General features: G+C 48.1%; 1 protein-coding gene across 1 annotated transcript in view; it reads right to left on the reverse strand.

The window, feature by feature from the left end:
* The window catches only part of LOC144603194 (zinc-binding protein A33-like), a 34,194-nt gene extending 20,676 nt beyond the window's left edge, over positions 1 to 13,518 (reverse strand). Inside the window, exon 1 of the mRNA XM_078416374.1 lies at positions 13,424 to 13,518. Within this exon, the coding sequence (XP_078272500.1) occupies positions 13,424 to 13,480 (57 nt within the window). The 5' untranslated portion in view covers positions 13,481 to 13,518. The remainder of the gene's footprint in view (positions 1 to 13,423) is intronic.
* Between the last annotated feature and the right edge of the window lie 568 nt (positions 13,519 to 14,086).

Raw genomic sequence — 14,086 nt, forward strand, 5'->3', positions numbered from 1 at the left:
CCAGAAGCAACCTTCCGCCATCACCCTCTGCTTCCTTCCATGGAGCCAAGTTGCCATCCATTCAGCTAACTCTCCTTGGATCCCATGCGATCTAACCTTCCAGAGCAGCCTACCAATGCGGAAACCTCTCGAAATGGAACGGGGAAAGGGGGATGAGGGAAGGCGAGAGAGGGGAGACGATTGGAACCGGGATTACGAGCCAGGAGAGGCACAGGCCTAGTGAAAGAGAAGGCAGCCTATCCTAGTCCGTGTCATCCTGGTGGTCTGGCCTGCATGGTGGTATGAGGTCAGTGGATCGGCCATACATTGTGACAGCAATGAACAGCCCCCTTGTCAGAGTGCACAGTGTCAACGGCCCCACAAACACTAACAACCCTTAAACCATTGACTCCCCCTCAATATCCGGGGATATTTTGATATGAATGAATCTCAAAATTGCAATTAAAACCACTGTGCCCATTTCAAACCTTCCCCTTCCCCAGTGGTGCACACTTGTACACTTTAACAGGGCTGCCATCGGCTTTTAGTGAGCGCTGAATTGCTGTTTAGACCGAGAACATGGTTAAACTCAGCGCTGCAGTACGAGGAGAATAGAAAGCCATTGTTCCTAATTCTTCTCTGTTTAAACCATTATCCACCAGTACCTTGTGAAAGACCTGACACATGTTTGGTTTTGGACTGATACCAAGAGATGTGTAGAGGTGGGCCCATTGGTATGGAATCTGACTTCGCTACGGAAAGCTCATCGATGTTTGAAGCCATTTGGAGATAGACAATAGACAATGGACAATAGGTGCAGGAGTAGGCCATTCAGCCCTTCGAGCCAGCACCGCCATTCAATGCGATCATGGCTGATCACTCTCAATCAGTACCCCGTTCCTGCCTTCTCCCCGTACCCCCTCACTCCGCTATCCTTAAGAGCTCTATCCAGTTCTCTCTTGAAAGCATCCAACGAACTGGCCTCCACTGCCTTCTGAGGCAGAGAATTCCACACCTTCACCACTCTCTGACTGAAAAAGTTCTTCCTCATCTCCGTTCTAAATGGCCTACCCCTTATTCTTAAACTGTGGCCCCTTGTTCTGGACTCCCCCAACATTGGGAACATGTTATCTGCCTCTAATGTGTCCAATCCCCTAATTATCTTATATGTTTCAATAAGATCCCCCCTCATCCTTCTAAATTCCAGTGTATACAAGCCCAATCGCTCCAGCCTTTCAACATACGACAATCCCGACATTCCGGGAATTAACCTAGTGAACCTACGCTGCACGCCCTCCATAGCAAGTATATCCTTCCTCAAATTTGGAGACCAAAACTGCACACAGTACTCCAGGAGATTGACTATCACCCGAATCCTGTCCAGCAGAACTAGTCTTAACAAACACTCGTTGAGCCGTGAAGGTTTAGTTTGGAGATACAGCGCTGAAACAGGCCCTTCGGCCCACCAGGCCTGCGATCCCAGCACGTTAACACCACCCTACACAATAGGGATAATTTACAATTAAACCAGGCCAATTAACCTACAAACCTGTACGTCTTCGGAGTGTCGGGGGAAACCAGAGCACCCGGAGAAAACCCACGCAGGTCACGGGGAGAACGTGCAAACTCCGTACAAACAGCGCCCCTAGGCAGGATCGAACCCGGGTCTCTGGCGCTGTGAGGCAGCAACTCTACCGCTGCGCCACCGTGCCGCCCCTAAAGATGGACACAAAGTGCTGGAGTGAGTCAGCGGGACCGGCAGCATCTCTGGGGAGACGGAATGGGCGACGTTTCGGATCGAGACCCTTCTTCGGACTGGGAGAGAGAATTTCGTCAAAGTCGGCATACCGTGAGGAGGTTTGGCAGTGGAGCAGACAAAATGTGTGAGAAGGTTCTCGCCTTCTCTCCGAGAGTTCTGCAACACCCTCCGTCACTGCACCCCCTCTGTGATTCACCCCACCCTTCCATATCTCTATCTTCCCTCTCCCCCCGACTCTCAGTCTGAAGAAGGGTCTCGACCCGAAACGTCACCCGTTCCTTCCCTCCAGAGATGCTGCCCGTCCCGCTGAGTTACTCCAGCATTTTTGTGTCTGTCTGCATTTCCTTCCTGCACACGGGCGCAGCGGTAGAGTTGCCGCCTCGCCGCGCCGGAGACCCGGGTTCCATCCTGACCACGGGTGCTGTCTGCACGGAGTTTGCACCTTCTCCCAGTTTCCTCCCGCACTCCAAAGGCGTGCAGGTTTGCAGGTTAATTTGTCTCGGTAAAATTGTAAGTTGTCCCTAGTGTGTGTAGGATACTGTTAGTGTGCGGGGTGATCGCTGGTCGGCGCGGACTCGGTGGGCCGAATGGCCTGTTTCAGCGCCGTATCTTGGTTGTCGATGGTTGAAAACCAAATGAATCCATCACCAGCGAAGTTGAAGATGACCATCCAGAAATCGCTGTTACAAATGAAACTACCCTGGATGGTGAACTGAGAAGAGACCATGACAGCAAGGATGGAAATGACTGCCCTGCTGCTGCTGCTGTCAATCGAATATCCATTGGAAGCCAAGAGGAGCTTCTGGCCAAGCAATACAACCGCGACTTCATAATGGGAAAATCCAGAGTTGACACAATGCTGCAGAAAGAATTACAGCTTCAACTGGTCAAATCAGTTTTCTGGACCGATAGCGCAAAGGTGCTTAAGTACATCAACAATGAAATCAAAAGCTTTCAAGCATTTGTCACAAACAGAATCTCCTTCGTTAGGGATGCTGCTGATGTTTCACAAAGGAGCTTTCAAGAGAGAGCTAGATGGAGCTCTTAAAGATAGCGGAGTCAGGGGATATGGGGAGAAGGCAGGAACGGGGTACTGATTGTGAATGATCAGCCATGATCACATTGAATGGCGGTGCGTACAGGCTCGAAGGGCCGAATGGCCTACTCCTGCACCTATTGCCTATTGTCTATTGCCTATTGTCTATTATCTCTTAAACTAAACTAAACTAAACCTCCCAAATACACATCCAAACCCTGCCCTCTCCCAATGATCACCCATTCACCCCGAATTGCTTTAGTTGGTAGCCCTCCAACTCAAGCTAATCTTGAAGGAAACCATTCATCCCTTCTCCCCTCTACCATCGGGCAAGAGGTACAGAAGTGTGAAAACGCACACCTCCAGATTCAGGGGCAGTTTCTTCCCGGCTGTTATCGGGCAACTGAACCATCCCACCACAACCAGAGAGCAGTGCTGAACTACTATCCACCTCACTGGAGACCCTCGGACTATCTTTGATCGGAAGATAGACACAAATAGCTGGAGTAACTCAGCGGGTCAGGCAGCATCTCTGGAGAGAAGGAATGGGTGACGTTTCAGGTCCCTTCCTCAGATCCTTTTTCTTCTCGACCCGAAACGTCCCCCATTCCTTCTCTCCGGAGATGCTGCCCGTCCCGCTGAGTTACTCCAGCTTTTTGTGTCTATCTTCGGTTTAAACCAGCATCTGCAGTTCCTTCCTACACATATCTTTGATCGGACCTTACTGACTTTATCCAGCGCTAAACATTATTCATGTTATTCCCTTATCATGTATCTGTAGCACTGTGGACGGCTCGATTGTAATCGTGTGTTGTCTTTCCACTAACTGGTTAGCACAAAAGCAACAAAAGCTTTTCGCTGTACCTCGGTACTCGTGACAATAAACTAAACTGAAAATCATAGAGTCACAGAGTGATACAGCGTTGAAACAGGCCCAACTTGCCCACACTGGCCAACATGTCCCAGCTGCACTAGTCCCACCTGCCTGCATTTGGCCCATATCCCTCCAAACCTGTCCTATCCATGTACCTGTCAAACTGTTTCTTATGCATTGGGATAGTCCCAGCCTCAACTACCTCCTCCGGCAGCTTGTTCCACACACCCACCACCCTTTGTGTGAAAATATTACCCCTTAAAGTCCTATGAAATCTTTTCCCCTTCACCTTAAACCTATGTCCTCCGGTCCTCGATTCCCCCACTCTGGGCAAGAGACTCTGTGCATCTACACGATCCATTCCTCTCATGATTTTATACACCTCTATAAGATCACCCCTCATCCTCCTGCGCTCCAGGGAATAGAAACATAGAAGCATAGAAAATAGGTGCAGGAAGAGGCCATTTAGCCCTTCGAGCCAGCACTGCCATTCATTGTGATCATGGCTGATCATCCACAATCAGTAACCCGTGCCTGCCTTCTCCCCATATCAATAGACAATAGACAATAGGTGCATGAGGAGGCCATTCGGCCCTTCGAGCCAGCACCGCCATTCAATGTGATCATGGCTGATCATTCTCAATCAGTACCCCGTGCCTGCCTTCTCCCCATACCCCCTTGATTCCTCTAGCCCCTGGAGCTCTATTTAACTCTCTTTTAAATTCATCCAGTGAATTGGCCTCCATTGCCCTCTGTGGCAGAGAATTCCACAAATTCACAACTCTCTGGGTGAAAGAGTTTCTTCTCAGTTTTAACGGAGTCCCAGCCTGCTCAACCTCTCCCTGTAGCTCACACCCTCTGGGATCTTGGTATCAGGGGAAAGGACTTGAACACATGGCAAGGACGTGTGTGTGGCTCGGACATGTGCCTGCGGGGAGACACATGCCAGTGCGTATGGGATGTGATGAAGCAGGTGGACTGGGCTATGTGGAGACCAACGCTGCTGGCCACATGGTCCACTTACACTGGAGATGTCCGGGCACTGGGCGCAGGCTGGAAGGGCAAAGGTTCACTTGTATTCAAGGTCAATAACTCCACACGCAACATGCACAAGAGGAAGACTCAATGAACTACGTAGAGACTCACAGACGCGCACACACACACACACACACTCACACACACACCCCACACACACACTCACACACACCCCCACACACACACACACACACACCCCACACACACTCACACACACCCCACACACACACTCACATGCATACATACACACACTCACACACACCCCACACACACACTCACACGCACACACACACACACACACACCCCACACACTCACACACACCCCACACACACACTCACATGCACACACATACACACACACACACACACCCCACACACACACTCACACACAAACCCACACAAACACACACATATATGCAGAAACACACACATACGCAGATGAAACACACACATATACACAGAAACACACACACACGCAGAAGAAACACACATATATACACAGAAACACACACACACACACGCAGATGAAACACACACATATACACAGAAACACGCACACACACAGAAGAATCACACATATATACACAGAAACACACACATATACAGAGAAACACACACAGAAACACAGACACACAAACAGAGCACACACAATCATATGTATATATACAGACACGCACACAGACTAACATACATACATATACACACATACATAGAAACGCACACAACCATAAATACATACATACATAGAGACACAGAAACACACATAAACACAGACAACCATAAGTACATGAATACACACACACACCGTCACACACAATCATACATATATACATACACACAGACAAACATGTGTAAATATACACACAAACATAGACACACGGCCACATACATCGACAACCATACACATATACACACACTTTACTTTGCAAACATTTCTAAACACCTGTTTTCGCTTTTTTATTATGGGGTATTGTATGTCGATTGATGATTAAAAAAATGAATTTAATCCATTTTACAATAAGGCTGAAACGCAGCAAAATGTGGAAAAAGTGAAGGGGTGTGAATACTTTCTGAATGCACTGTATGTATGTATGTGTGTATGCGTGCCTGTATGTATACACACAAACACCGAAACACATACACACAGACACACACACATATATGTATATAAAACATAGCACAAAAAGTAAGGAAATTTGTGTTTGGTAGATTATTTCTTTGTTGTAACAATGCTTCTTGGCAATAAATCTTATACCGTTGGAAAGCCTGTTTATTTCCCTTTTAAATGGTGCCACATTTGCAAGGAACATGCATTTGTGGGATGAGCAGCAGAGCTGAGTATGTGGGTTGCGCCCATGAAAAATGTGCCAAATCTTCTCTGCCAATGCCAAACAGCTTATTCTGCCATTGACTCTTGTTCGGTGTTGTTTGGTGGATTGGATGATTGAAGTCTGAAGGAACAAGACATATTGGCAATTTAACAATTTATTCATTTAATAAACAGGAGCCTCAGTAGCGTGTGGAAGAACCATACACAGCCATAACAGCCTGGCACCTCCTCCTCATGCCGGTCACCAGCCTGGTCACACACTGTTGTGGGATGGTATCCCATTCTTGTCAGCACCTGGGGGTACCAGAAGCTCAAAACAAGAGTCAATAGCAACAGCAGAATAAGCTGTTTGGCATTGGCAGAGATGATTTGGCAAATTTTTCATGGGCGCAACCCATATACTCAGCTCTGCTGCTCATCCCACAAATGCATGTTCCTTACAAATGTGGCACCATTTAAAAGGGAAATAAACAGGCTTTCCAACGGTATAAGATTTATTGCCAAGAAGCATTGTTACAACAAAGAAATAATCTACCAAACACAAATTTCCTTACTTTTTGTGCTGTTTATATATATATATATACACAGAAACACATACACACAGACAACCATATACACACACACTCGACCATACATACAAACACATAGACGACACACATATATACACACACATGTTAACATACACACATATACACATATACTAACAGACAGGTACATACACACATACAAACGCACACATATTCATATGCACAAACAGGCACAAAACTAAAGTAATTAAAAAGAAATAACTGAAATATCACATTTACATAAGTATTCAGCCCCTTTGCTCAGTACTTTGTTGAGGCACCTTTGGCAGCGATTACAGCCTCAAGTCTTCTTGGGTATGACGCTACAAGCTTGGCACACCTGTATTTGGGTCATTTCTCCCATTCTTCTCTGCAGATCCTCTCGAGCTCTGTCAGGTCGGATGGGGAGCGTCGATGCACAGCTATTTTCAGGTCCCTCCAGAGATGTTCGATCGGGTTCAAGTCCGGGTTCTGGCTGGGCCACTCAAGGGCATTCACAGACTTGTCACAAAGCCACTCCTGCGTTGTCTTGGCTGTGTGCTTAGGGTCGTTGTCCTGTTGGAAGGTGAACCTCCGCCCCAGTCTGAGGTCCAGAACGCTCTGGAGCAGGTTTTCATCAAGGATCTCTGTGTACTTTGCTCCGTTCATCTTTCCCTCCATCCTGACTAGTCTCCCAGTTCCTGCCGCTGAAAAACATCCCCACACCATGATGCTGCCACCACGGGAGCGGCTGCGGGAGCGGCTGCGACGCGCCTTGGGCTTGGCCCGCTGTGGACCGTCCGGTGCGGCCTGCAACCACAACAACCTGACTGCGGGCGAGGACAGCGGGAGAAGGGAAAGACATTGTGGCCTTCCATCACAGTGAGGAGAGGACTGGAGGAGACTCACTGTGATGGATGTTTCTTTGATGGATGTTTCTTTTTTGTGTGTTTTGGGGGTTGGGTGGTTTGAGTGCCTGTTTGATGCTTTTATTGTTGGACTGTGTTTTTGGGGGTTTTGGGGTGTGTGATTTGAATGCCTATTTAATGCTTCTATTGTTGGACTGTGTTTTGGGGGGTTTTTGGGGTTGGGTAATTTGGGTGCCTGTTTAGTGCTTTTATTGTTGGACTGTGGGTGATCATTGTTGGACTGTGGGTGATTGAATTAACATTTTGTTCAAGATGGCCGCGCCGTTGTGTTTGGCTGCCTGCCACTGTATGTTTCTTTTTTTTTTCCTAGTCAGATGTGCAGCACTTTGGTCAACGTGGGTTGTTTTTAAATGTGCTATACAAATAAATTGACTTGACTTGACTTGACCATGCTTCACCGTAGGTATGGTATTGACCAGGTGATGAGCGGTGCCTGGTTTCACCCAAACATGACGTTTGGCATTCAGGCCAAAGAGTTCAATCTTGGTTTCATCAGACCAGAGAATCTTATTTCTCATGGTCTGAGAGTCCTTTAGGTGCCTTTTGGCAAACTCCAAGCGGGCTGTCATGTGCCTTTTACTGAGGAGTGGCTTCCGTCTGGCAACTCCACCACAAAGGCCTGACTGGTGGAGGGCTGCAGATATAGTTGTCCTTCTGGAAGGTTCTCCCTTCTTCACGGAGGAACTTTGGAGCTCTGTCAGAGTGACCATCGGGTTCTTGGTCACCTCCCTGACCAAGGCCCTTCTCCCCCGCTTGCTCAGTTTGGCCGGGTGGCCAGCTCTATGAAGAGTCCTGGTGGTTCCAAAGTTCTTCCATTTAAGAACGACAGAGGCCACTGTGCTCTTCGGGACCTGCAATGCTGCAGAAATTGTTTTATACCCTTCCCCAGATCTGTGTCTCGACACAATCCTGTCTCGGAGGTCTACGGACAATTCCTTCGTCTTCATGGCTTGGTTTTTGCTCTGACGTGCACTATCAACTGTGGGACCTTATATAGACAGGTGTGCGACTTTCCAAATCATGTCCAATCAATTTAATTTACCACTGGTGGACTCCGATCAAAATGTGGATAAAGTGAAAGGGTCTGAATACTTTCTGAATGCACTGTACGCACACACATTCACGCAAACACACACCAATACACACATACACATACGTTTACATGCACAGGCACACACACACACACACGCACACATATAAACAGACAAACATACACACATCTGGCACAACCTAATTTTGCATGTGCACACATAGATCACCCTCACACACATTTACGTAAATATTTCCCACTGAAGTGATTTGCCAAAGTCCTTGGGCAGACGTGCACCACTGATACAGTGCAGATACACACGGTGCAGGTACACACAGCGCAGATACACACAGTGCAGGTACACACAGTGCAGGTACACACAGTGCAGATACACACAGTGCAGATACACACAGTGCAAATACACACAGTGCAGGTACACACAGTGCAGATACACAAAGTGCAGGTATACACAGTGCAGATACACACAGCGCAGATACACACAGTGCAGGTACACACAGTGCAGATACACACAGTGCAGGTATACACAGTGCAGATACACACAGCGCAGATACACACAGTGTAGATACACACAGTGCAGATACACACAGTGCAGATACACACAGTGCAGATACACACAGTGCAGATACACACAGCGCAGATACACACAGTGCAGATACACACAGTGCAGGTATACACAGTGCAGATACACACAGTGCAGATACACACAGCGCAGATACACACAGTGCAGATACACAAAGTGCAGATACACACAGTGCAGATACACACAGTGCAGGTACACACAGTGAAGATACACACAGTGCAGATACACACAGTGCAGGTACACACAGTGCAAATACTTACAGTGCTGGTACACACACTGCAGATACACATAGTGCAGGTACACACAGTGCAGGTACACACACTGCAGATACACACAGTGCAATTCCACACAGTGCAGGTGCACATAATAAAGATACACACAGTGCAGATACACACAGTGCAGATATTTACAGTGCTGGTACACACATTGCAGATACACATAGTGCAGGTACACACAGTGCAGGTACACACAGTGGAGATACACACAGTGCAGATACACACAGTGCAGGTACACACAGTGCAGATACACACAGTGCAGATACACACAGTGCAGATACACACAGTGCAGGTACACACAGTGCAGATACACACAGTGCAGATACACACAGTGCAGATACACACAGTGCAGGTACACACAGTGCAGGTATACACAGTGCAGATACACACAGTGCAGATATTTACAGTGCTGGTACACACATTGCAGATACACATAGTGCAGGTACACACAGTGCAGGTACACACACTGCAGATACACACAGTGCAGGTACACACAGTGCAGGTACACACACTGCAGATACACACAGTGCAGGTACACACAGTGGAGATACACACAGTGCAGATACACACAGTGCAGGTACACACAGTGCAGGTATACACAGTGCAGATACACACAGTGCAGATACACACAGTGCAAATACACACAGTGCAGGTACACACAGTGCAGATACACACAGTGCAGGTATACACAGTGCAGATACACACAGCGCAGATACACACAGTGTAGATACACACACAGTGCAGATACACACAGTGCAGATACACACAGTGCAGATACACACAGTGCAGATACACACAGCGCAGATACACACAGTGCAGATACACACAGTGCAGGTATACACAGTGCAGATACACACAGTGCAGGTACACACAGTGCAGATACACGCAGTGCAGGTACACACAGTGCAGGTACACACAGTGCAGGTATACACAGTGCAGGTACACACAGTGCAGATACACACAGTGCAGATACACACAGTGCAGGTACACACAGTGCAGATACACACAGTGCAGGTACACACAGTGCAGATACACAAAGTGCAGATACACATAGTGCAGGTACACATAGTGCAGGTACACACGGTGCAGGTACACACAGTGCAGATACACACAGTGCAGGTATACACAGTGCAGATACACACAGTGCAGATACACACAGTGCAGATACACACAGTGCAGGTACACACAGTGCAGATACACACATTGCTGATACACACAGTGCAAATACACACAGTGCAGGTACACACAGTGCAGGTACACATAGTGCAGGTACACACGGTGCTGATACACAAAGTGCAGATACACACAGTGCAGATACACACAGTGCAGATACACACAGTGCAGATACACACAGTGCAGATACACACAGTGCAGGTACACACAGTGCAGATACACACAGTGCAGGTACACACAGTGCAGATACACACAGTGCAGATACACACAGTGCAGATACACACACAGTGCAGATACACACAGTGCAGGTACACACAGTGCAGATACACACATTGCTGATACACACAGTGCAAATACACACAGTGCAGGTACACACAGTGAAGATACACACAGTGCAGATACACATAGTGCAGGTACACACAGTGCAGGTACACACACAGTGCAGATACACACACATTGCAGATACACACAGTGCAGGTACACACAGTGCAGATACACACGGTGCAGGTATACACAGTGCAGGTACACACAGTGCAGATACACACAATGCAGGTACACACAAAGTGCAAATACACACAGTGCAGATACACACACAGTGCAGGTACACACAGTGAAGATACACACAGTGCAGATACACATAGTGCAGGTACACACAGTGCAGGTACACACACAGTGCAGATACACACACATTGCAGATACACACAGTGCAGGTACACACAGTGCAGATATACACGGTGCAGGTATACACAGTACAGGTACACACAGTGCAGATACACACAGTGCAGGTACACACAGTGCAGATACACACGGTGCAGGTATACACAGTACAGGTACACACAGTGCAGATACACACAGTGCAGGTACACACAGTGCAGGTACACACAGTGCAGGTACACACAATGCAGGTACACACAAAGTGCAAATACACACAGTGCAGGTACACACACAGTGCAGATACACACAGTGCAGGTACACACAGTGCAGGTACACACAGTGCAGATACACAAGACAGCCTACATGCTTGCAACCTGCATGTGTACGCGCACAGGGGCAGCTCGGTCGCACACATGTACTGCTGCTTCTCCCCGTGTCCACACACGTGTGCGTGTGCATTCCACAGAGACATGGAATCATATGTGTGCACGTGTAGACACACGGAAGCTATGTCGCTGGGTGATTAAATCTGCATTGAACGTTGGCTCTGTGTTGTCAGAAATAAATGGCAAAGCTTCACGAAGCCAGCAGGCGGCAGGAACGGGTCGCGTGCCAGGAGATGCTCAAAGCCCTCTTCACCTGTCGTAATAACTCTGTGCTTTACAGAAGTTTGAAACTGAGCTTGTGGTGCTGCTACAGTAGACACTGCCATCTAGTTTAGTCAGATTCTGTTCTCTGTTGTCAAAGGACAAATGGCAATCGTAGAACAATAAAATAAGGTCGAAAGGGTAACAAGACATTTGTTTATCTGCAATGGGGAGGATTTGGGCTGTGTTTACTTTGCTGTGTCTTTTGGAGGGGGGGGGGGGGGCATGAATTATAATTGTAACAAGACCGTACCGAAGAAGGAAAAATGCTAAAGTGCCTGCTAAGGCAAAACAACACATCAAAGGAAAATTCTGTAGGTGAGGAACGGATGAATCTTTGTAGGAAGGAACTGCAGTTGCCGGTTTAAGCCGAAGACAGACACAAAATGCCGGAGTAACTCAGCGGGGCAGGCAACATCTCTGGAGAGAAGGAACGGGCGACGTTTCGGGTCGAGACCCTCCTTCAGACTGAGTCAGGGGAGGGGGAGGTACATGGATAAGGAAGTGTGAGGTGTGAACGCGAGACAAAGGGGATGGAGATCAAGGAAAATGTAGAATGGATCATTGTTAGCTGGGAGAAGGTGACAACAAAGCAAACAGAGATAAAATGTGAACGTGGACAGTCAGACTAGTCAGAGAACTGGGAAAGGGGGAGGGGATGGAGAGAGAGGGAAAGCAAGGGTTACTTGAAGTTGGAGAAGTCAATGTACGTAACGCTGGGGTGTGAGCTGCCCGAGCGAAATATGAGGTGCTGTTCCTCCAATTTGCGCTGGGCCTCACACTGACAGTGGAGGAGGCCCAGGACAGGAAGGTCAGTGCGGGAGTGGGAGGGGGAATTAAAGTGTTTGGCAACCGGGAGATCAGGTAGGTCCAGGCGGACTGAGCGGAGGTGTTCATCCTCTGTTCATTGAGCAATGTCCACGATTGCTTCCAGCGGTCGCTGGATTTGGCTCTCTTTAGTCAGAGGGCGGTGAATCTGTGGGATTCTTTGTCACAGAAGGCTGTGGAGGCCACAAGTCAGTGGATATATTTAAGGCAGAGATAGATAGATTGTTGATTAGTACGGGTGTCAGGGGTTATGGGGAGAAGGCAGGAGAATGGGGTTGGGAGGGAGAGATAGATCGGCCGTGATTGTGTGCCGGAGTAGACGTGATGGGCCGAATGGCCTAATTCTAATCCTATTATCATATCATATCATATCATATATATACAGCCGGAAACAGGCCTTTTCGGCCCTCCAAGTCCGTGCCGCCCAGCGATCCCCGCACATTAACACTATCCTACACCCACTAGGGCCAATTTTTACATTTACCCAGCCAATTAACCTACGTACCTGTACGTCTTTGGAGTGTGGGAGGAAACCGAAGATCTCGGAGAAAACCCACGCAGGTCACGGGGAGAACGTACAAACTCCTTACAGTGCAGCACCCGTAGTCAGGATCGAACCTGAGTCTCCGGCGCTGCATTCGCTGTAAAGCAGCAACTCTACCGCTGCGCCACCGTGCCGCCTCTGTGACCTTATTAATACTCAAGGGAGCGTGTTGACAAAAACTTGCCTTGAGTTTCAGCATGTTTGTTTCCTCCTCACTCTGACTCCTGAAGACCTCATCCATCTGTTGCTGCAGGAAGCTCAGTGACTTTTCAAGCTTATCCTGAAACGAGATGTTTAGTTTAGTTTAGTTTAGTTTATTGTCACCTGTACCGAGGTACAGTGAAAAGCTTTTAGTTGCGCGCTAAACAGTCAGCGGAAAGACAACGCACGATTACAATCGAGCCGTCCACAGTGTACAGATACATGCCAAGGGAATAACGTTTAGCGCAAGGTAAAGCCAGCAAAGTCCGATCAACGATAGTCCGAGGGCCACCAAAGAGGTGGATAGTAGTTCAGCACTGCTCTCTGGTTGTGGTAGGATGCTTCAGTTCAGTTCTAGATTTAGAGATACAGCGCGGAAACAGGCCCTTCGGCCCACCGGGTCCGCGCCGCCCAGCGATCCCCGCACACTAAAACTATCCTACACCCACTAGGGACAATTTTTACATTTGCCCAGCCAATTAACCTACAAACCTGCACGTCTTTGGAGTGTGGGAGGAAACCGAAGATCTCGGAGAAAACCCACGCAGGTCACGGGGAGAACGTACAAACTCCGTACAGACGGCGCCCGTGGTCAGGATCGAACCTGAGTCTCCGGCGCTGCATTCGCTGTAAGGCAGCAACTCTA

The sequence above is a fragment of the Rhinoraja longicauda genome, chromosome 19 (assembly GCF_053455715.1).
Source record: "Rhinoraja longicauda isolate Sanriku21f chromosome 19, sRhiLon1.1, whole genome shotgun sequence".
Classification (NCBI taxonomy): domain Eukaryota; kingdom Metazoa; phylum Chordata; class Chondrichthyes; order Rajiformes; family Arhynchobatidae; genus Rhinoraja; species Rhinoraja longicauda.